Source organism: Bubalus bubalis, chromosome 4 (assembly GCF_019923935.1).
Source record: "Bubalus bubalis isolate 160015118507 breed Murrah chromosome 4, NDDB_SH_1, whole genome shotgun sequence".
NCBI lineage: Eukaryota > Metazoa > Chordata > Mammalia > Artiodactyla > Bovidae > Bubalus > Bubalus bubalis.
Window position 1 is genome coordinate 154,084,633 of NC_059160.1, and position 23,942 is coordinate 154,108,574.

Consider the following 23,942-nt stretch of genomic DNA (forward strand, 5'->3'; position numbering starts at 1 on the left):
AGGATCTTAGTTCCCCGACCAGGGATCGAACCTGTGCCCCCTGCTTTTAGGCACAGCCTTAACCACTGGCCCTGCAGGGAAGTCCCTGGGGTTGGTATACTTAGAACCCAAAGTTCTGTCAGCTGTCCCGGTGCTGCCCTGCACTGGGAGGGGCTGGGGCGACTCTGGGCGCCCCTGTGTACCTGGCACCCACCTTGGCACTGGCATTGAAGGGTCCAGTCCAGAGGGCAAGCTGGTCTGCACACTGTGGTGGTCTCTGCCTACCCAGCTGATGTGCCCTCACATGCCCTGTCCCCGGGCCTTTGCTCCTGCTGCGTGTCCGCTGGTTAACCAGGTGTTCAGTGGGGAGCCAGGGAGTTCAAACCCACAACAGCCTGGACTCAAGCTATGTCTGCCATATCACGGTTTGTGTCATCCTAACCTCTGAGTTTTGCTTCTTTTTCTTTAAAACGAGAGTGTCCGCCCTGCTGGACAACTCGGCGGTAGTGGTGACCATGTTATCAGATAACCACTACTGTTATCCTTGGCCTCAGAAGGAGGGGTCCAGCCTCCAGTGAGCATGTGTCACATGCAGAGCTTAGGGCTGGGCATTTGAAGGCTGCCTGGTTTGACCCTTCACCACAACCCTGAAAAAGCAGCTACTGCTGTATCTGCGATGTCCTACACAGGAGCCAGAGCCCCATGTGGCCGGTCACACTCAAATTTAATGAAGTAACATTAAATGCAGTGTAAAACTCCACTCCTCAGGACAGCAGCCTTGTTCCAAACGCTTAATAGCCATGCGTGGCCTGTGGCCCCTCTTCTGGGCAGCGCGGAGATGGAACATTTCCATCACTGCAGGAGTTCTGTTGGACAGGCTGCCCTGTGTTGCCATTCCCTTTCGCGGGTGTGAAGTTGAGGACTAGATCAGTGACGGGTCATACTCAGGGTCCCAGCTGGTGGAGTGGGAGCTGGGCTGCAAACCTGGGCCCCAGGTGTGGGACGCACTGAGCTCTCCTTGGTTGCCAGCTCACATACCTCCTCACACACCCTCCGTGGGCCCCTCCAGGCCAAGGACTGTGTCTCCTCGGAACCCTAGTGCCCATCCCACGACCTAGCCCAGACTGGGCATCTGGGGCGGTGCTTGCCGAGAGCATGATGGAATGAATGACCGAGTGAGCACTGCCTGCTGAAACTTGGGGCATGCTTCACTCCCCTCCTGCAGAAGGACGTGCAGAGCCAGCTGCTGAGGAGTGATGGATGGCCCCTCTCCCGAGATAAATGTGGCAGTCAAGGTAATCGGATTGTGTGTGACGGTCTCATTTGTAGGCGAGGGTAGGAAGCGCCCAGCCATGCCTCGCCCCAGCCGCCCATATTAGTTTAATCAAATGCCCAGTATCTCAATGACTGGGCCCCAGTGATGGATGATGTGAGCTTTGCTAAATGCTGTTGCCCTGTCAAGCCCAGCTTCTCAAGGCCCTGCCAGGCTCCAAGGCTCTCTCGTTTGTTTTTTCTTGCTTGGTTATCTCCGAGTGGGGCAAGGAGGAGGGGGCTAGGGCTCTTCCGTCTGTCTTAATTCTGTGGCTTTTCATGGAGGAGGACGAAGTGGCTGGAGCTGGGTGATGAGTGAGATGGAGTCACCTTCTGCCTCTTCTGAGAAGCCTTCCCGGGTGGCTGCAGGCAGTCTTGGGGAGCCTGAATCCCCAGAGCCCTTTAATCTAGGACTCACCATGCACTCTGCCTTCTGTCTCGTGCAGACGCTCCCCTCCCCTGTGATAGCCTTTTCGCTTGTCTCGAGAGGTATACCAGAAGTTCTTCACTTTAATGTTGAAAAATTCTCAACTTCCCCTTGTAGTTAGTGATTGTTGTGTCCCCTTTGAGAGTCTTCCTTAGTCCCAGAGTCATGGAGATATTTCATTTTCATGGAAGGGGTTTCTTCCATGTACCATCTCCAGACAATGTATTATTTTACTAATTTTTTTTTTTGGTCTGTGGTGTGAGGTAGGGGTCAAGTTTCCAGTCCAGCCATTCTGGGCTCTATGTGCCCAGACCAGGCTGAGTCCTTGGTTGAAACAAGGAGTAGAAAAAGCATATTCCTGTCTTCCAGGAACAACGATCAGTTTGAGCTGAAACTTGTATTCTTAAAAAGGAGGCTGAGCTCAGCATGTATGACATGCCACCCTCTGGGTCGAGGTGGGGTCGCCCCTGCAGACCCAGGCCCGACCTGTGAAGGTGCTCCTGGTGACGTTGATCATCACCTGTGCGTCAGGTATTGTTCCAGGCACCAGGGGTGTGGCAGTGAATACAGCAACAAAAAAAAGGAAGACCTTTTGCTCCAGGGCAGGGAGTGGGGTATCAGATGAGACATGAAATAAAAAAGTAGAAGGCAGTAAGTGCCTTGGAGAAGGATTGAGCAGGGGAGGCTAATAGAGTCAGGTGGTGGTGTAGGTATTGCCACCTACAAGCTGGAGAGGTCAGGGAAGCCCTCCCTGAATAAGCCGGTGAGGGCTGAACCATGTGAATATCCAGAGCAGGAGACTTCCAGGCAGATGGTGTAAAGACCATGATACATGTCATTGACAGAACAATTCTGGAAGGAAAACCAAAGCCACGAGCACGATTTCCCCGGTGGGAGGAACTGAGCTACAAGACTGGGGAGTTGAGACTGCGTTTTTTAGAACATATCTTGATTCTACTTCTGTATATTTTTAATCACATGCACACACTACTTCTTCAAAAACTACCATTGAAAAGTAAAGAAGGGAGGGTGGGTAAGTGCTAACAGTGAGGTGGAACCATCAGATGTAATAGCAAAACTGTGGAGTCGAAGGCCGACAGATGTGGGTCCTAATCCCTCTATCTGAAATGTTAGCTTTCTAAGGAGACTATGTGTGCATTATTTAAGTAAATGAAAGTCATTTTATTAATTAAAAATAAGTAGATCTCACTCGATTGTTCTGGCTGGTTGTTGTTGGGCAGGTTCAACCTCTCTGAGTGCCAGTTTCCTCCTGGAAAATAGGGATAGTGATACTGCCATCATGGGATTGTTGGGAAAATGGATGGAGAAGAATAATGTGTCAAGTTTCTGCCTGTCCTGGACTTGACCTTCCCGAAGGCATGTCCCTGCATGACCTGGTCCTCTGCAGGGCAAAGGCAGAGACTACTGTCCTCAGATTCTCCGAAAGCTGCAGGAAGGCCCGGGCTCTGTATTCCGGCTCGCTCAGAGGCAGATGAATTTGCTCTGAACCCTGAGACCAATGGCCATCCAAGACCCCGTGGAGGGCCCGTCGGAGCCCCCTCAGCTCGCCCAACAAGAGCCTGCTCTGCTGGGACCAGCTTGTCTTCTCCAGCTGGTCATCTGGCTCTGACACCCCTCCCTGCTCCCTGTCTCCTTCTCTCTGGGTGCTGTGTTCATTTTTTCATGGCTTCCCTCAGAGGCAGAAGGCAGAGTGCCGTTTCCTGCAGGGAGAGAGCAGGCGCTGGAGCAGGGAGGAGGGAAGCAGGCAGCACTGCGTGGTGATTAAACACTGCAGAGGCCTAAACAAATGACGACTCCCTCCCCCAGCTGCTCTGGGAGAGAAGCAGGGAGCCGGCCTGAACTGCAGATGGCCCAGGCTGCTGTCAGCCCCCGCCTGCCTACTTGGAGCTGCCCTGAGGACTGTTTCCGGGGAGTCATAGTGATGCTGAGCCCTGCAGGAGTCAGCTCAGTCCTGATGGCCCCCAGGAGGCAAGCCCACAGGCAGGGAGGTCTCAGGGCCGCACAGATAACATGCCTGTGAGTGGTGGAGGGGAGACCTTTATGAGGAGGCAGCTGTATCAGTAGTTACCTCTTAAAGTGTCACCCTGAGTGAGATGGTGTGTGCAAAGCGGCCAGGACAGCGCCCGGTCTGAATCAAGTTCTCGGTCCACGGAAGCCACTGTCAAGGTTGCCCTATTGGGCTTCCCTGGCAGTCTAGTTTAAGACTCCGAGCTCCGGCTACAGGATGTGCAGGTTTAATCCCTTGTCAGGGAACTAAGATCCCGCATGCCATGTGGCCAAGCATATATGACCTAGATTGGCCGGTCACACCTCAGAACAGCTGGGTGAGACAGGTTGACATGCAGGTGAGGAAGCTGAGGTACGCACACATCTGCTAGGGTGTTGCCCAGGAGCACACAGTTCACACAGTAGGTCAAACCCAGGCCCACCCACCTCTGCCCAGTTTTCTTTCTCCTGGCCTGATGCCTGGAAGAGAGTCCAGGGTCAAACCTCCAGAGCCTTGAACACAACGATCAGGGGGAATCAGCAGCATAGTCAGAGGCCATCTGTCAGTCACTCAGTCCTCCTGACTGGAGAGCTTGTGTGAAGGGGAGCGGGAGGAATGCCCTCCCCCCACCCAGGCCCTGCTCATGCAGAAAATGGCAACTGAGCTTAACCATCAGGCTAGCTAGAGCAGTGGTTCTCAAACTGGGGTCCCCAGCCCAGCAGCCTCAGCATCACTTGAGAACTGGTTAGAAATGCAAATTCTTAAATTCTACCCCAGACCCACTGAATGAGAAACCCCACTAAGAGTGAGACCCAACACTCTGGGTTTGAACAAGCCTTCCAGATGCTTCTGATGCACAGGCAGGACCAGGAGCCGCTGGCCTGGAAACCCCGGTGCTTCAGTCCTGCCATGGGACCTCACCATCCAGGCCACACTTACCTAGACATCACCAGGTGTGTGCTACACTCCGAGTGACAGGTGCAGCCAGGAAGTGCTCGATGTAAATGGAATTCTTATAAATGAATCTTATTTTCATTGCAACGAGGCAGCTGGATATTTAAAGAAACCTCACAGAGAATCATTTCATCACATAAAGGAGCTTCTGCAAGGAGAAAACTCCTCTCTCGTTTCCTGCCTCGCTTCCCCCAAAGCGTTCTATAAATTCTGTCTCTATGTCAGGTTTTCTTCGAATGGTGTGTACCTACACATAAATAAAACAAGCGGACAGCGTGCTATAAGAATGGCAGATAGTCTCCAAAATACATCAGGAACCCCTGCCTTTTAGACGGAGAGCCCCGTGGAACAAATGGAAGCCAGTTCGGTGTTTGGGGGCAGTTGGGTCATCCACTGCCAACCCCTGCTAAGCACCTGGAGGGGGTCGTGATAGCCAGGCATGGGTGGTTTCCGGGGTTCCAGCAAATACCCACACTCAGGGGTTCTCACAAAAAGAGTGGAGTGGCCAATTAGGAAGCTAAGACATAGACACTTTGAAATGTGCAGGCAGTTGGCTGCCCTTGATGGATAAGGGGATAAGAGAAAACCCTGCCACACAGTTCTGGATAGGGAACCCACTGGAAGGTTGTCATCTCCCATAGTGCGGGGTCAGGAAGTAGCATCTGACTGTGCCACCAAATGCCACCTATGGGGCCAGGTCAGGTACCCTTGAGCTGATGTCCAGAGTGACTATAGCCGGAGCAGCCTGTCCCCCCTCTAAGCCATCTGCCCAGTGCTTGGGCCTCCCCCTCACAAGCCTGGAGCTGGGAGTGGCAGGTAGGGACCACTGTCTGCATTTCTTGCACCAGGAACTTGAGATCCTTTGAGGTCAACCATGTAACTCATTCAGGGGAAGAAGGGAGTGGGGTGGGGTCCAAATAGTTGGAGGCAGGAGAGCTGGAGGTCTGGTGAGGAGCTTTTTCCAGAATCTGCTCTTTCTGAAAGAGCAGTGAGTGACCTGAACCCGACTCCCAGGGATCAAAGATCACCAGCAAAGTGCCGCCTGCCCCCGAATCTCTGTCCTGCCCCTCTGCCACCACACCAGAGGTCCCCGTGGCCACTCTTCAGGGCTGGGAGGTTTTCCAGGTGGTTTCTTTATAGAAACCCTGAGGCTCTGAAACAAGGCGGTCGACCCTGGCTTTATGAGCCCAGACTGGGTGGAAGGAAACTGCCATCTGAGGGTCCTTGGGTCTGTGGCTGGTTCCTGGATCCCACGGGAAGAGCCAAGGGCCTGAGATTAGACAAGCGGGCCGGAGCAGATGGAGAGAGCGCTCAGACTCATGGCCTCTGGCCCTCTACAAAGGTGGAAGGCTGTGTGTTTGGTCTCGGGGGTCTGATTGGCCAAGGCCTGGCCCCACATCAGCCTCTCCTTCTTAAACTGGGAGCAGGAGGACGCAGCCAAACGGAGTGCACAGCTGGGAGGCCTCAGGAAAGTAAAGTGCCCAGGGAAGAAGTTGATTCCTGTATCCTCTTCATACCCTCGGGCTCCCTGAGTGGGGAGCAGCAGGCAGCAGTGTTTAACCCCAGGAGAAACTGTCCATGGAGTAGAGGACAGCTGTCCAGGTGGCCAGTAGGAATGAGGGGCGTGGTCTCTGCCAGTAAGCAGGTGGGTGTGGCTCCCGTCTTGTCTTGCAAATGCACTGGGTGTGTCACCCCGGGGCTGGTGGCTTGGGCAGACCATCCTCCCCACCCTGGGCCTCTGGATCTCCTCCATCCTGCTCTAGGGCTACTTCAGAATGAGATGGAGGTGGGGAGACTCTTGGCTCCCAGCTCACACCACTCCCCAGCCCCCATGGATATTCTGGTCCATGCTTGGGTAGCCAGAGAGGTCTGTCCTTTTGAAACTTAGGTTCTCCTGGAATCTGGGGTCAAATGCACAGAGGCCTCCTGGCCTCGGTCCGTTGTGGAGGTGGCTCAGGGCACCTACCCTCCTCAGAACAACTTGCTTTGCTACTAACACTGCATAATTTTCAACTGAGATGGTCTAGATCTCCACACTCAGCCCACCACCAGCAAATATCCCAGGTCCTGGCCTGCCACAAACTCAGGTGTGTCCAAGCCAGGTTAGCTAGCTTCTCGGTGACCCCTTATCTCTAAGATGGGAGCTGTGACTTCCCGGCCATCAGGTGGCTTATAAAAGTCCAAGGGGGGCAAAGGTGTGTGAGCCAGTGCTCCTACGGGGTTCTGTACATGGTGGCAGGGCCCTACCAGCTGTTCTCGGCAAATAGCAATGCTTCTTTGGCTGTTTCCCTGTCCAGGCCCATCCCTCAGGCCAGTATGTCTGCAGGGCACCCCCGAGAAGAAAGGCGCATTGTCTTTCTGATGAAACCCCCAACCCCAGCTTGAGCTTGTTTCGGGCATCTTTCCAGTTGAATCTGAGTTATTCACAAGGCCCAGAGGATAGTGTGAGGTGGACAAGGAATTTTCTGGGATGGGATTTTCCTAAAGTTCACGGACAGGCTCAACCTGTCTGACTTCTCTTGGGTCCCAGAGCATCCTCCGCCACGGGGTTGACAGACAGCAGAACTGGTTTGGGAATCAGCTGTCCGCAGCTCCAGATCCCCCAGAGTTCAGTTCCCAGGGTGAGTTCACAGGCTTGGAGACGCCTGGCTCCTGCCACCCCAGGCAGCCCATGGGGAGAGGGGGTGGGAACATTGGTGGAGACTTCCCGAGGGAGGGACAGCCCAGAGGCCCTCTCCTGCCTGCCTGGACCACAGGACTGCAGGTGGCAGGATCTGCCCGGGGAAGCAGGCAGGGCTGGGTGGGCTGGGCCACAGGCCTCTCTGCAAATCCTGGGACCGGGTACGACCCCCCTGGTCAATCTCCCTGCACGTGGGGCCCGAGTGTGGGTGGGTGAGGGGCAGCCAGGAAGAGCTGGAGAGGAACAGGGTCACTCACAGCCAAAGGGCCAGTCGTCGATCCTTTCTTGTTTTGACTTTCTTTCCCACAGTGATGGGAGATGACAGAGCTGGCCGCAAAGTGTGGGAATGATCTAGAAATGCCAGAAGCAGTTGAAACTCAGGACAGTGAGCTGCTGCTGCTGCTGGTGCCAGCGTGATGATGCAGCCATTTTGCAGGAGAGCAGGGTTTTCCCTCAAGGAAAACATCTCTGGTTTTATGTTCTAGGGGTCAGCTATCAGGGACACCCAAGTTCAACTTACAAGCCCCCAGGGAATGACATTTCCTGTAACCACGGGGAGGTTCTCACCTGTCAGTAGTCCCAGTTGCTGAGGTTGAGTCCTTCCCGCCCACCTGCCTGCCCACCCACGTCCCCGGGCCCTGTCACACCTGGATCCTGTTGTACACTGGCGTTTGCAGGACCAAGAGGAGGGGATTAGGAGGGGTCCTCTGGGGACAGGGCTGCTTCATGGAGAACAGATTTCAGAAAGCACAGGCTCTCACCTTTCTTTTACATAAGGCCCAGAGAGGGAAGGAAGTTACCCGAGGTCACACAGGAAGCTGGTAGCAGACCAGGGACAGTGCACTGGGGTGGTGCCGAATCTTGGGAGTGGGAGGTGGGTGGGAGGCATCTCCCAGGGATGTACCTTCTCTCAGTTGGTGACATCACTGACTTGTGGGGGTGAAAGGGAAAGCATCCAAGACCAGCAGTGGAGGCGCTGCTTGGATCACCTCTTGGGCCTCAATTTCGGCTCCGTAGAACACGGACGCCTCATCCTTGGCCAGCCCCTTGCTGGGCATCGTGAGGCTGCAGTGAGGCAGAGGGCACCAGTCGGCTAGGAAAGCAAGAGGCCTGTTCGTATGCCACTCTGTGAGCCCATTAGGTCCTCCGCATCCGTAGTGCGGTGCTCTCGCCCCATTTCACAGATACACATGTGGCCCCAGCTGCCCGCTGGGTCAGACAGCCACAGCCCCCAGCCCTGAGTCGCGACCCCCAGCCCTGACGTTCTGTGGTCACATGTATCCTGTGCCGTTTCCTGGGAGGAGATGGTCCAAGAGAACTGGCAGGGAGGAGGCCTTTCTCTATTTCTGGGGCACCCAGCGATGGTGGGCCCACAGAGGAGGACAGGCAGACAATTCCGGGGACAGCTTTCTTCTCAGGGGTCACGGATCAGAGCAGGAATCCTGAACTTGGCTCCCGTCCTGCCTCTTGCTGGACACACAGGGACAAAGGGACTGAGGAGGGGTGAGGGTCTGCCCTCCATCCAGGCACTCTGCAGCCAAGAGCCCACCCAGATTAGCCCCCTGCACTGCATGGCCTCAGCTGAGTCAGAGTGTGTGGCTGCTGGGACGTAATTCCATGGGGGCCCTGGTCTGCCGAATTCAGAATGGCAGAGAAAACCACTGGATGTGGTTCCCACTGGGTGCTAAGGAACAGCACCACCCAGAGCACACCCAGTGTGCAGAAAGTGGTGTAAGACTGGGTCCAGGGCATATAAGCCTTCTTTGTGCTCCTCCTGGAGATGGGTGAAAGAAATTGTATTTTATTTGAGCTACAGTATGTAGATGGGGAGACAAAGAAACCTCTTAATAACAACAGAAACAGTAACAGTTTATTCTTACAGTCCTTCCTATATGCTCAGCATCATGTGCATGCGTGTGTCATAAGTTGCTTCAGCCGTGTCCAAATCTTTGCGACCCTATAGACTGTAGCCCGCCAGGCTCCTCTGTCCATGGGATTCTCCAGGCAGGAGTACCGGAATGGGTTGCCACACCCTCCTCCAGGGGATCTTCCTAACCCAGGGATGAACACTCGTCTCCTGTGGCTCCTGCGTTGCAGGTGGATTCTTTACCACTGAGCCACTGGGGAAGCGTGCTCAGCATCACGCTAGCATTTTATATGTACCAGCTTGTTTAATCCTCATGATGGCTTCGGAGGTAGGTGATATTTATCATCCCCACTTTACCAAAAGGGGAACAAGAGCGCAGAGACGTTAAGTAACTTGCCCATGGTCGCACAACTGCTAAGTGGCTGAGCTGGGATTTGAACCCAGCAGGCCTGGCTGGAGTCTGTGCTCTTAGCCACTCTGCCTTCTAAAAGCAAGAGAAAGCACTTGACAGCTTCCAGTTTCCAGCTGAGACTCTAGCAGAAGACTTGCCATCTTGCACATGTGGTTTAAATCTCAGGCCCTTCCTTCATCTTAGGGCTCCTCACACCAGGCCTGTGAAGAGAGCTTCCTCTTATTGACTCCCCAGTTTACAGATGAGATGGAGAGGCCAAGCCATCATCATCATCTCAGCAGCCCCCTTCACCCATCCCTCTCGGGCTCTCACTGTTCTTCCTTTTCTCTGCCCGGATCTGCAGAGTAGAAGAACCCCGGTCCCCAGGCACAGGCAGGAGTCCTCGCTGGTTTTCACCCTCTCAAGCTTCCTTGGGCAGTGGCCCCAGGAAGGACCCATGTTTTGGGAGATAAAAGAAGGTCAGAGGGTAGGAGGGTGTGGCCTGGGCCTAGGAGGCAGAAGGAGGAGCAGCAGCAGCATCTCCAGGGAGCCCGGGGTGAGATGCTCTAGGAAGTCCCTTTGTCATCCTGGGTGTGACGGATGCTTCAACGTGAACACCAGTGCCCACAGCTGGCTCTTCTGCATTAACGAAAGGGTGTTGTTTCTGTCATCTGCTTACCTTTAGCTCCCTATTTTGGAGTGGTCGGTTGATGGGGTGTGCATGTCACAATCAGGTGTCACTTGACTTGGTGGTAGGTTTTGTTTGATGACATCAGCAACCCGGACACATGGTGAATCAGATTGCATTCAGGGCTGGTGCTCCTGGAACTGGGTCCCTGACCCTGAGGAATGGGGAGCTGCTGGCAGGCTGAAAAGCTATAGGATGCCAGGTCACGTGTATGAGCCTGATCGACTGGGTCTCAGATGCGGTGTGTCCAGTGTCTGACGGTCTCGCCTGTCTTCTGCGCACTGGGTAATGTAGATGCAGTACATTTTAATCTGTTAGTGGTGTGTTGGCTTCGTAGCCTGTGCTGGGTGCCAGGGTTGCAGAAGCAAACCCCTGGAATCCCATCCTGGCCCTCGGGGTTCACGCTCTCTCTGTAGAACACCCCGCCCCCCAACTTTCCCCAGGTAGCCTCTTAGTGAAATCAGCATGTTTTCTGGGCCTCTGCCGTCTCCCAGGCCCTGTGCAGCCTCTAGGGACACAGACTGGAAAGAGGTGAACAGCATACATTTGTGGAAAAATTCCTCCGGCCTCCTTGTAGCGTGTGGGTTGGCAGGAGGTGGGACTGGAGACTAAGATTAATGATAGAACGCACTTGTCATCATTCGGGAGAGAAAGGACGGCGCTGCAGAAGGTGATTGGAACAGGCAAGAAGCAGAGGCGGCAGACTGCAAAGATAATCAGGCTGCAGTGACCCAAGGGTGGGGCGGGGTGGCGTGCCCGTCTTCCCGAGGTGGCTTGAGGTGATCCTGGGGAATTCGAGTGGATCCAGAAACAGGAACTCAGTTGTGGCAGGGAGGAAAGGAGGAGAGGTGGGGAGGAGCCCAGCATGGAGGACTGGTTCTTCTGCCCTGACTCACCAGGCATGGCCCATGGCCAGGCTTCCCTGCTGGGAGAGGGACCACTGAGCTCCTGCTGCCACTTCAGAGGGTCTTGTGTGGATGTAGTAAGCTAATGTATGGAAACGTTTTGAAAATGTATCATTAGTATATTTCATTGAACAGTGAACTCCATTTGCATATTCCCAGGGGCCCTTTCTGCCACACTCTGACTCTTCCTCTCCAGCCCCCTCCAAAAGCACAATTTGAGGGGCTGCTGCCTGGCAGATATGCCTCCTGGGCACCCCGAGCCCAGCCTCATCCTTGAGTCTCAGAAGCCCTCCTTCTCACACACTCACACACTCAGAGTTCCTCTGTTCTCCAGCAGCCTTTTAGCCGCTAAGATGCTCTTTGATACTTAATACGCCTTTGTTTCATTTTGCATGTAGCTTCCCCAGGCTGCAGCACATTTGATAATTCTCCTGCTTGGCCCGCATATCCAGGTCTCTGCACCCTCCTCCCCAGACGGCCTTTCATCCTCCCTGCACCCCCCCACAGCTGCTCCCATCCCTTGCCCATTCCCAGACCTCACCAGGACTGAATATCCTGGCCTCTCACTGTCTGAATATCCCTCTGCTTGCCTTCATAGGGAACAAACGCCTTTTGTGTGTGTGTGTGTGTGTGTGTGTCTGTGTGTGTGTGTCTGTGTGTGTGTATGTGTCTGTGTGTGTGTGTGTGTGTGGCCACATGAGTGTCTATGGTTTCTGGCTCCTTTTTAAGCCCAAGCCCTGCCTGGCAAGGGGCAGTTTTTTTGCATGTGCCTAGGCAAGCTCATCTGCCCCTTTGATGCTCTGACTCCCAGACCCCAGCCTCTGCCTCCCCACCACCCGCAAGTGACTCATTGTCTGCCGATTACTCTGCTGGTCTGGAGATTACAGCTCCACCCTCCCTACCTGGAGGCCCGACGGTTCCCAGATCCAGCCATGCAGCCCCTTCCTTCTGCTGCCTCTCTCAGGTAAGACTGGCAGCCCCACACTAGTTCATCGGACCAGCCCAGCCTGGGCATCTCTTCTGCCAGGAGCTGCAGTCAGAGGCAAACACAGAGCCTGTCAGTGATTCCAGGCAGGCCACATCTCGGACAGGCCTGGACTAAGATGCCCCAGAGCTTCGCTCCAGACCTCCCCTCATTTCTACATCTGGTTTCCTTTTACTTATCTCTAAGGGACACTGTGGTGGCTGCCAGCTGTAGGGGCAGGAGCCAGGGAGCTCTTGGGGAGCAAATATCAGGAACTGAGCTCTCCCCCAGTGCCCCTCCTCAGATCTGCTTCCTGTGTCCTTTGTGATTCTCAGACCCCACATTCATTTCCACTTCTCTTCCATAGACGTCTGTGCCACCTCACCATAGCACCCTCTGGTGCAGGGGCCCCTAGACACATCTCCTGGGTCCCAGGAATAGGAGACAGCCAGCCCCCTTTGTCACACACACCACTGTTTGATGTACCACTGGGAAAGGAAAACACAGCACCAGTCACGCCGTGCTGTGGCCTCGACTGTAAGACACGTGCTGCTGGCAGATGACTTAGTTTTTTAAGCCCATGGAACCCTAGTGTCCCTTGTGGCTTGCTGGATAAGCGGTAGAGGCACATCAGGCAGTGGGAGTGTGAGAAGGCAACCTGTCTGTCTTCTCCCCAGCTGGAATCCCCTTTCTCTTCCACTGACCCCCTGGGGCTGCTGCTGTATGGTCAGAGGTGGACAGAGACACAAAGCCCATCCTGTTGGTTGCTTATTTACCTACCAAGGTCAATAGTACTGATCATCTTTGTGGCAAACACATGTAGAGCACCTGCGCTGTGCCCGATGCTGTTCCTTCACTGCATGGTGGTAACTCAGCACCTGGCCAGCATCCTGACAGCTGGTTTGTGAGACAGGGAGTAGAATTACCGCTACCGCCATTTAGAAATGAGGGAGCTGAGGCACGGGAACGTAGGTGACTTGCTCAAGGTCTCACATGGGCGGTAGAGAGCAAGCTGGGATGATCGTGGAGTCCATACCTCACCAGCTACCCAGAGGCGTGCGATCGAGCGGTGGTTTTCCTGGGACTGTTGTGAGCCCCAGGATCATTACGGGTCATTTGGGCCTCCACCAACCCTCCTTCTCTTTTGGCTTCTGCTTGGATGTTCCGCCGACCCTCCCTCTCTTTTGGTTGACTAACAGCACTGATTTACAGCTTACGTCCACTCTCTGAGGTGGGTGGCTCCTATAAAAATCCATTTCACCGATGGGGAAACTGAGCTCCAAGCAGTAAAGCAGCCAGTGTGAAATCTCCCAGCTAGAGAGCGTCAGGGCACAGTTCAAGCCGGGTCTGTGGAACCCCAGAGCCAGGACACTTAGTCATCACGTCCACAGCCTGCTCACCATTGTCCCGTCTCCTCCGCTCTCCTGGGAGTATTGTACACATTGGTGCCACCTCATCAGAGAGGCATGCTCAGCTCAGCCGTGTACAGACAGCCCAGATCAGGCCTACCCACAGACGCACACCCAGACATTCACCCTGCCAGGCTGTCTTTCTGTCCTTGTATAATCCCCTGCCTGTCTCTGTCAGTCTGTCCTCCTGAGTCTCTGGTTTTGTGGCTGCAAATCCCCATGTGTTATCACTAACCAGCATTTGCCTCGGAACGGCTTGTGTTGGCTTGCACCATGATGAGAGCCTACCCTGTGTCTCTCCAGTCTGCGTCTGCCCGCGTGGCCTCTGCCAGCTGGCCCCTCAGGCCGAGGGGGTGACGGGTGGTGCCTCCCTCGCTCCAGGTCCTTTCCCTCTTGGTTGGAGGAATGCGGCTGTCCTGGCATCTGTGTTGTGTCGGGGCCGCCTAATACCCACATCACATCTGCTCACAGCATCCCAGGCCCCTCTACACCACTCCCTTTATTCTCTCTACGGAAAACCACTCTGCTAGCAATAGGAAGACAAGGGCCGTCCTTGACCAAATGGGGGAGTGGCTTGTGACATTGGAGGAAAGCTCCGAAGGCCCCCCGAGGTGCCCCCAGCCCCTCCCATGGCTCAGTGGCCCCCCAGGAGGAGCACGGGCCAGGAGGGGCAGCCGTGGGCAGGGCAGGCAGCAGGCGGCACCATCTGCAGCCATCCTTTGTGCTGGCAGCCGAGCAGCCCCTCCATCGCTGTGATCCGCTGGGCCTCGTGCTTGGCGTGCAAATGAGGTTCCAGATGCCCGGTGCCCCCCCGCACAAGAAGCGGTAACTAGGGGCCTGGGAGAAGAATGGAGCAATCTGGAAATTCATTTCTGTTTGTTCCAGCCTCGATGAATAGGCCGCTTCCCGCTCCAGCTGTGGCAGATGTTTGCTGGGCACCCGCGTCGGGGGCGTTTTGCTGTGGTTTCTGGGCAGACAAAAGCCAGGGTGGGGGCCTCTCCTCTCTGGCACCCTCCTCCCTGAGCAGGTGGTGGCATGGTGAGGCCCCCAGAGGGGGCAGGATGCAGCTCTTACACACATCTCGGCCACTGATCCCCTCTCCTGGAGGGAGAAACAGGTGCCCAGTTGGGAAGGGCACAGATTGTACGTCAGCCTCTCTTGCCTCTTTGAGCATCTTTGCCCACCACACAGGCCAGGCAAACATAATCAGTGATGCTGGCGGGACCCCTCACCATCCCACCCCATCCCCACAAGAACCACCACCCTTCCTTCGCCCTTCGGTCCCCAGCAGGCCCCTGGGAGCGTGAGCACCTCCCTCCTAGCCAGCACTCAGCATGGCTGGATGGACAGTGTTCTTCTGCTGGTCCTAAAAGCTGCTTCCTGGCCCCTGCCCACCCGGTGAGGGGCAGGAAAGAGCCTGCTGCCCCTCGAGATGCTGGGCCCCACTCTCTACACTCCTGATACAGCCTCCCTGGGCCAGGGGCCCAGCCTGCCTCTCCGGGCCTTGGGCTACTAGGGGAGCCTATCCAAGGTCTGGGTGGTTTGAACTGGCAGCCCTGTGCCATCTCTCCAGGGCCTTGTGTATCTATGCTTCTTCCCCCATCGCCTGCTGAACACGGTAAAGGGTGTGACTCAGAAGAAGCAGGAGGAGTTTCTCATTGACTCAGGGCACTGGAGACCGTGGCTGCCTGGTTTGGGGCCCCCCCCCCCTTTTTTTTCTTTAATTTATTTGGCTATGTTGGGTCTTAGTTGCCCTGTGACATGTGGGATCTTAGTTCCCTCACCAGGGATCAAACCCACATCCTCTGCAGTGGCAGGTGGGGCTTTTAACCACTGGACCACCAGGGAAGTCCTAGTTTGGGCCTTTTGAAGAGTTTCATCTTCTCCCCCACACTCTGGTTCAGCCTTGGGCTGCACCCACCAGGATACACAGGAGGGGCACCATCTGAGTGTCTGCCCCTCCCCGCAGTGGTTGCTGTGAGCGGGTGACTTCCTCTGCCTGAGCCTCAGTCCGCTGATCTGTAGAATGGGGAGAACAGCTGATCCCGTGGATCACAGGGGATGGGTTCAAGGACACACAAGCGTGTTGCACAGTGCCCAGATGGCACACCCTGGAGATGAGCTAGGGGGCTGTGCGTCCTGTCCTGCTTCAGAAGGCTCCTGACCCCTTGACGGGGTCGACTCCTTAGAACTCCTCAGAACAGTAATTAGTGTGACTGATTACTGACGGCAGGAGCGGAGCATTGGCTGGGCTGTGATCAACCCATTTTGCGGCCACAGTCTCCACAGTGTCCCCTTCTGCTCCTGACCACAGCCCTGGAGGAAAGACAGGGCGTCAGTCATGACTCCTCTTTCCCTGCCAGCAAACCAAGGCCTGAGAGGGTCTGTGCGTTCCTTAGGATCACGCAGCGAGGTGCTGACAACCCAGCCTTCCTGACTTCTGACTCCTTCCCCAAACCTCAGCTTTTGGACTGGCCAGAAACACTGACCTTGAGGGTGCTTCTGGCCTCTGGTGGCCTCACTGGCACAGTTCAGGATGAAGTAGAGTTGTTCTCTCATCCCCCAACACCTAGCTTATTCTGGTAGCGTTTCCTAGTTTCTGAGGCCTCCCCAAGCCTGGATGTGAAGCGTTCTCCTGTGCTCCTGCCTTTGGTGCCCCCGGCAGACTCTGGCTCGGCCCCTGCCCCACCCCTGGGCCACTCTGTACCCTGGAAATCCTTTGTCCTCTCAAGTGTCTGTGCCCAGTAGCACAGGGACCCATCACGGGTTTGCCCGGAAGGTGGGTGTACCTGTGTTCTTCCGGGCACTTTGGGGGAAAGGAGAACTCTGGAAACAGCAACAGGTTCTAGGAAGAATCCAGATTTTGTTTAAACCTTGTGATTTTAGGGTCCCACTCATGGAGAGGAAGCCATGTTGAGCTGACTATCCAGAGTCCGATGGTGTGGGCCTCACTGAGATGTGTGGGGGCAACCAGCAGTTCCTAACCTGGGCACACGCCGGTCTGTGCCTGGCCTCCGGCCTCACCTTGGCCCTGCCTCAGCAGTCCTCTCCGTCGTCTTGACTCTCCCCTCTTTGCCGTTACACTCTGCCCTCCTCTGATCTTCTCCTTCAGCAACAGCAGCTTTTCGGTCCTCTTTCCTTCAGATGTTTACCCCACTATACAGGCAAGAATACTGAGAGCGCTAGAATACTGGTGTCGAGCTGGGGGCAATGCCTGCGTGGGGAGCACCCAGCCTGGGTGGGCGAGGTGGGCCAGGCGCGGCAAGGTGCAGTGGCCAGCCACGAGCTTGCTGACCATCCTGTCCTTCGTTGCAGCCCTGCTGTCCTCCTGGTGCGAGGAGCTCGGCCGCCTGCTGCTGCTCCGACATCAGAAGAGCCGCCAGAGCGATCCCCCCGGGAAACTCCCCATGCAGCCCCCCCTCAACTCCATGAGCTCCATGAAACCCACTCTGTCGCACAGGTGAGTGGGCGTGCGCCACCGGGGTGGGGCCAGGCGCCGCTTGGGTGGGTGCTGGACAGCCACCCCTCGGGCCCCCAAGTCTCGCTGGACATGTCCCCAGGTGAGAGAACCGGGGTGGGGCCCCTGAATAGTCAGGAGGGCAGTACATTTTCTAAAATCCGGGTGTCATATTTTAAATCCTCATGGGTGAGTGCTATTTGTCCCCCATCAAAACAGAAGTTGAAAGTGCCATCTTATCCGGCCTGACTGCTTGATCCCTTTGGTGGAGAGCTGTCTCTCCTTTAGGTTCTAGACTTTCGGTACAAAGTTAGCATCCCTAAATGCAGAGCCTTCCCTCTTTCCTGAGCAGAATCATAGGCAGGGCTGGAAGGGATTCAGGAAGGTCACTGGGCTGAGGGTCACGGCCCAGGCCACCCAGGCAGGAGTCAAGGGAGGCTGGGCCTTCAACACAGGGGCAGGGCCACAGAAACCCAGCATCACAGGTGATCCTGGGCCTGCCAGAGGCAGCAGGCACTGAGGAACTGGCCAGTCTGCCCTCCACCAACCCCAGAGGGAGCACTTGGTTAGGACTGGCCAGTGTCCTAGTTAATTATCTCGCAGGTCCCTCGCTGAGCAGGGCTGTTCTCTCGGAGCGCTCTGCAGGCTGACCCTGGAACAGCAGGGCCTGCTGTGCGGTCTGCTCTCCCGGTGCAAGTCCCTGCTGACCACAGGGAGGGGCATTTGCAGTCGGCGCTCCACACTCATTACCCGGCCTGACCGCGGCACCTGCAGCCCAGAGTGTGCTGCAGGAGACCTGGGTCACACCATAAAGGAGCTGCCGGGAAGTCGGGTACCGGCCATGCTCATAAATCGAATTAGAGGCAATTGATTCTTGGGGCCAGAAGGGGTGCTTAGAGCTCCTCGGGTCCAGCGCCTACTCAGACAGGGTGGGGGTTGGTTCCCTGCCTCACTGCAAAGAGCTTTTCACCACCTAGCCCCCCACCCCTTCTCAGGGTCACTGCCTCATCGCACCCTCGGTCTGACAGCTCAGACGCTTAGAGCAGCCCCCTTCTGTGGGTGTTTCTGGGGGTGGGAAACTATTGGCTTTTTGGGCCAGGGTAGTTTTTAATTGTGCAGAACTTGGTGGGGCGTATCATGTCTTGGTTCCTGCCCACTCAGTTCCTATAGTGACCCCCCCACCCCAGGCATTGCTACAGGACCCTCACATGTCTAAAGGACAGAGATACCACCTGTGGTTGAGACCCACCACTCTTGAGGCCAAACCCTCCTTCATCCACCTTCGCCCGCTTGACCCTAGCCTGGCTAGAAGCCACGGGTCTTCTCCGGCTGAATGCTACCAGCCACTGAGCACAGGCGGTGCGATCCAAGCCACACCCTTTGCATTTACCCTTGTTACCTTCTGGTTCCTTAACTCCCTGTCCTGCCAGAATCATCCTGCGTCTCATCATCCCACATCTCACATCCTTCTCAGCCACCCCTCCTCTGAGCCATTTCAGTAAAGCTGCTGCTGCTGATGGCAGGCCCGCTCCTCTGGAGACCTGCCACAGACCTGCCTGGCCATGACCACAGCCAGCCCTTGGCCAGGTCTTTGCTGAGTTGAGCCGAAAGCATGAGACTGCCTGGTCCTGGGGTTAAACAGATAGATGAAGGGGGTCTCTGCTCCAGGAGCTGACTCGTGCTGGTTGGGGAAGAAAGACTTGGTGAGGCAAAATTGAGAGCTGGCAGATCAAGGCAAAGCTAGGGTTTGGTGACAGGTTGGCTTTGGGGTTCTCTAGGAGGAAGGTGGAGAAGGCAATGGCACCCCACTCCAGTATTCTTGCTTGGAAAATCCCATGGGTGGAGGAGCCTGGTAGGCTGCAGTCCATGGGGTCGCAAAGAGTTGTACACGACTGAGCGACTTCACTTGCACTTTTCACTTTCATGCATTGGAGAAGGAAATGGCAACCCACTCCAGTGTTCTTGCCTGGAGAATCCCAGGGACGGGGGAGCCTGGTGGGCTGCCTTCTCTGGGGTCGCACAGAGTCGGACACGACTGAAGCGACTTAGCAGCAGCAGCAGCAGGAGGAAGGTGGCCAGGCTGACACAGTCAAGAGGCTGCCCAGAGGAGGTGGACCTTGACCTTGAAGGACTTGGATGGCATTCCAGAATTCGAACTGGCTTTTTAAAGAAATGCTGTGACTGAAGAGCCACTGTCTGGCACCCAGTGCTCTGCTACCACCCCCGCTTCAGCCTCTTGTGCATGCCCATGGGGTGCTAGAGAGGGCAAAGCAGTGGCCTCTGAGAGAAGGAAGAGCTCTGCCTGCGGGTAGACTTGCAAAGTGTTGATGAATAGCAGCACAGGAAGGCAATGGGCGTTCTGGGCAATATCCTTCACTCCAGTGGCAGAACTGGGAGGAAAACCCCAGAGTGGGACAGCGACTTCCCCAAGAATGCACAGCCAGGAAGGAGCAGGGCAGTGAACCACACACAGCGCTCTGCCCTTCACCCACCTCCCCGCTGGCCATTCAAGACCAGTGACATGGTTTCTAGTCATTAACCTGATCCTGATCCACACCTCGCCCCATTTCCCAATTTATAGTGGGGCAGTTGAGACCAGAAAGAAGTGTCATCTGTTGAACAAGGTCCAACCCATGTCCCTTCAGGCCGGAGCTGTTCTGAGGGCACGCTGTGGCCCGTGACTGGAGAGTGGCTGCTCTCTGCCTATAACTTCGTGAATTTCCTCCAGGTGGTGAGTCTCTCATTTTTAGAGAAACTCCACTGGGGTGCCTCACCTTCTAAGTCCCTCCTGAAATTTCCCAAACGAGAAGGAAAGGAAGTGGAAGAGAAAGTCAGGTACTCTCACAGTAGGAAACTCTATGCCTGCCCTCCTCCACAGCTGTGTCAGGTGACTTAGAGGGAGGAAGCTCCTTTCTGCCTTTCATTAAGGAAACTTTGGGTGGGGGTGAGCTTAGGGACCCTGCGTGTTCATGATTCGGTACTTGGAGGTGTGTGGCTGTTCCAAGACTCAGGATCCTTGTCTGAATTCTCTGAGGACAAGCAAACAGGAAAGGGTGAGAGAGCCAAGATGCTCGAAGTCCCAGGCTGTTGGGTGGGGAGGCTGTGCCTGTTGTGTATCTGTAGTTCAGGGATCACGGTCACACCCATTACAGCCATGGAGGTCGGCACTGCAGCTTCACTCTGTGAGTCGGAGCCTGTGCCTCCGACCTCTGGAACCAGCTTCTGAGCATGTCGGCAGTTGGGAGGAACCCTGGGTACCCACATGTCTGGCTGGAGCTCAGTGGTTTGTGGAGCACTATGGGTTCGTCCCTGTCTGGTCCTGACTGCTGAGCTGTCGACCGGCTGTCCTTCCACTTTCCAGACGCCCACAGACTGCTGCATAGAAGGGACCCGGGAAAAGTCAGTCCAGGGCAGCTGGGGCCTCAGGCCTGGGGGGCCAGGCAGCAGGATCCCTTAATAGTCCCTGCGGTGACCCAGACTTGATGCCTACAAAGATTTCTGCCTTCTTCCAGAATTTTAATGAGTGACTCAAAAAGCCATTGTGATTAACACCTTGTCCTTATGCAAATCAGTGTTGTGAAGGTGATTGAAAGCCTAATAAATCTTGTTTACACTCTTAATGTGATTACAATCAAAGTCCACCAGAGCTGGGGAAGCCTCCAAGACCAAGGGGTGCCACCCTTCCTTTTCCAGGTGAGGGGTTTGCAGCTCCCGGAGGGGTTTCCTGAGAGGAGCCTTGGGGCTCCCCTTGGGCCCTGGGCAGGCCCAGGGCTGCTGTCTGTGCAACAGGTGGCATACACGCCCTGGAGCCAAGCTGCTGGGCCTCTAGTTTCAGCCCTGCTGTCTCCTAGGTGGGTCACTTTGGGCTGTTCTGTAACCTCTCCCTCTGCCTCAGTTTCCTCATGTGTAAAAATGGAACAACCGCTGCACAGGACTTAACAACACACTTGTCACCATGCCTGGGCATAGGTCACTCCACGGACTAGTCATTATTCTCTGAACCCTCAGCCGGGTGCCACCAGACTCAAATGTCCTCATTCACGGCCAGCTAACAAAGAAGGGATCTAGTAAAGCTGACCCCCGGTGCTTGTCTTTCCTTGGTACCATCACACCGCCTTCACCACTTTCATTTTTAGCTCTTTTTTTGCACAGCCACACCGAAAGCTCAGTTTGTTATAGATCCCCCTCTTACCCCCAGGAAAAAAGAAGCAATGAAAGGGAGGTTGGAGGATCTATAAATCCTGCTCCATCAGTTCCAGATTGCCAAGATGCAAGGATCTTTTCCTTTCCTCCTTCCTCTGGAAAAAATTTAAAACCCTCTAATACGCAGTTAGCTGCACAAGTTCCTCTCCGAGTTTCACCGCAGGGAGGGAAGGAAGCGGTCCCCAGTAATTGTGATGATGGAAAGCGCTGTTAATGGTCCCCCTAAATTAAAGAGGGTGGGAGCTTCAGCTCCTCACTGGCTTGGTGTTTCATTAGTGGTAACGCTACAGCCTTGCGCAGAGATGGGACCGATATAGCCAGATCAGGGAAATTAATTAGGGTCTGACAATACCCTTAATAGGAATTTGTTATTTCCCCCAAATAAAGTGGCTGTTAGAAGTGCAAGGGAAGAAATAACTCAGCCCTCCCTTCTTCTTCCCTCCTTGAATGTCTGTATAGATACTTTCACAGGAGGTGCCCAAGAACTGACAGTCATAGCTCCCTCTTTTCTCATTTTCTCAAATTTAGCAAACATTGGTCAGTGCCCATGGGGCTGGCAAACAAACAGATAAACTGTCTGCTATGATTGCAGTGTGAAGAGCTCCTTGTAAAATAAAAAAAAAGTGCTAAAGGAATAGAGGAAAATGCCGTTGGTGTTCTGCATTGGAGAGTCACAGAAGGGAATATCCAGGCTGGGCTTCAAAGTATAGATAGGGGTTTGCTAGATCGAGAAAGGCAGAGGCACCCTGAGGAAGGCCTTGGAGGCTTGGAACACAGGTTCAGCAGGCAGGAATGATAATAACACCCCCTCCCATTGATAGCCTATTTGCAAAACTTCCAAGTGCCATCATTGTATCATCAAATACATACGAGTACTTTGATCCCATTTGAGCTGGAGAAATGGAGAGAAAGGTCTAGGTACCGCTGAGCAGCAACTGACTGCGAGGCACGGGGCTAAACGTTACCTGTATTTGCGTGTTTCATCCTAAGAGAGTATTAGTCCCACTTTACAGATGAGAACATTGAGGCTGACTTAAGTAATATTTCTCAGGTCACAGGAATCATCAGTGATCAATCATAGTCAAGGTTTGACCTCCAAGAATCTTAAGCTCAGAGCCTAGATAGTTAACCACTGGGCTGAGAGGCCTCCCTCTGCCATTTGAACATTAGCTAAAAAAAGTTTAGTCAGAGCCCTTGAATATCTGCCAATACACTCAGTCCAGGCCAAAGCTAGTGATGTGATGTATTGAAGTGTTTTTTCCTGGGACACTGTTTGGGTTTCGTCTGCAGCCAGTCTTTGAAGCATAACTTTATGTCCCCTGTATGCCCTCACTGGGTGGCTTCTGAAAGAGAACTTCCCCAGGAATTTTTGGGAAGCTCTGCCCCTTCTTGGAGTTCTCATGGACTTCTGGATGGCCTTGGTAATGTGTGCTTGCTTGCATCATTGCCATCTTTGTAAAGGGAAGTGCCACCTTACCGGACTCTGAGCCCCCTGTTGGTGTTCAGCTGTTAAATCGGATCCGACTCTTTGCCACCAATGGACTGAAGCACCCCAGGCTTCCCTGTCCTTCACTATCTCCCAGAGTTTGCTCAATCTCACATCCATCGAGTCAGTGTTGCCATCCAACCATCTCATCCTCTGTCGTCCCCTTTTCCTCCTGCCTTCAATCTTTCCCAGCATCAGGGTCTTTTCCAATGAGTCAGTTCTTTGCATCAGGTAGCCAAAGTATGGAAGCTTCAGCATCAGTCTTTCCAATGAATATTCAGGGTTGATTTCCTTTAGCATTGGCCAGACCCACTGTCCGCCTTGCCCTCAATTGGCCCTGTGAGACTGGGAGCCTCAGATCCTATGAGAGGCATCTGCTGAGCCCACTTCAAGGGATCACATGAGTTCTTGGGTGAAAGTCCCTTCACACAGTTCCTTGCATGTAAAAGCCTCTCAGTGAATCATAATAACGATACTAGCAGCCAGTGGTTTCAGGCTGCAGGAGGTGTGCTGGGCCTTGCCTTACCCATGTGAGCTCACTAAATCCTCATGACTGCCTCTGAGAGAGGGGCTATTCTTATCCCTGGGCGTGGTGAGGGGTGGCCTCAGTGGACATGGAGGCATCGTGAGAGGGTAGCCACTTCATTAGCTTTCCTCTGTCCCCCTCCCTGGAGGGTAGGGTCTCTCCCTTCCTGAGTGGCAGTGCCCATGGGGTCACAAGCGCACTGTAGGTGGTCAGCAATCGGGCTGAATGAGAGAATGCATTCATTCATCCTCAGACATCGCTCTGGGGGCTGGCACAGAGGGGTGGTGTTTCTCTTTGGCATTTTGGTTAGTAGAGGCTTCCTGAGCCCTGCAGGTGTGTGAAGACACCATGCCAGGTGCAGGTAGCCAGAGAACTCAGGGCTCCTGGGGCAGAAGGAAAAGGACAGGGAGGTACTCGGGCCCCAAGAATATGAGGAGCAAGTGGAGCTCAGGTCAGTGGATGTGGCGAGGGCTTCCTGCTAGAGGCGGACTTTGGAGGAAGAGACTAAAGGTGAGTGACATGTTTCAAGGTAAGGATGGAGCATCCCAGGCCTACATCTGGAGGCCCAGGGGTAGGGGAGTGGCTGCCCTGGGTCGGGAGTTGCTTGGCAGGTAGAACGCTGCTGAGGTTGCTAGGGGTTGTGGCGTTGGTGCCTCTGCAGGTGGGGCAGGTTTGGCTGGTCAGGAC

At 54.8% G+C, this 23,942-nt stretch overlaps 1 protein-coding gene across 6 annotated transcripts in view; it reads left to right on the plus strand.

Moving 5' to 3' along the window:
- The window catches only part of ZMIZ1 (zinc finger MIZ-type containing 1), a 151,051-nt gene that overhangs the window by 97,010 nt on the left and 30,099 nt on the right, over positions 1–23,942 (plus strand). For all 6 annotated transcript variants that reach the window (XM_025284815.2, XM_045165585.1, XM_025284816.2 and 3 more), the window contains one exon: positions 16,899–17,043. In XM_025284815.2, the coding sequence (XP_025140600.1) occupies positions 16,899–17,043 (145 nt within the window). The remainder of the gene's footprint in view (positions 1–16,898; positions 17,044–23,942) is intronic.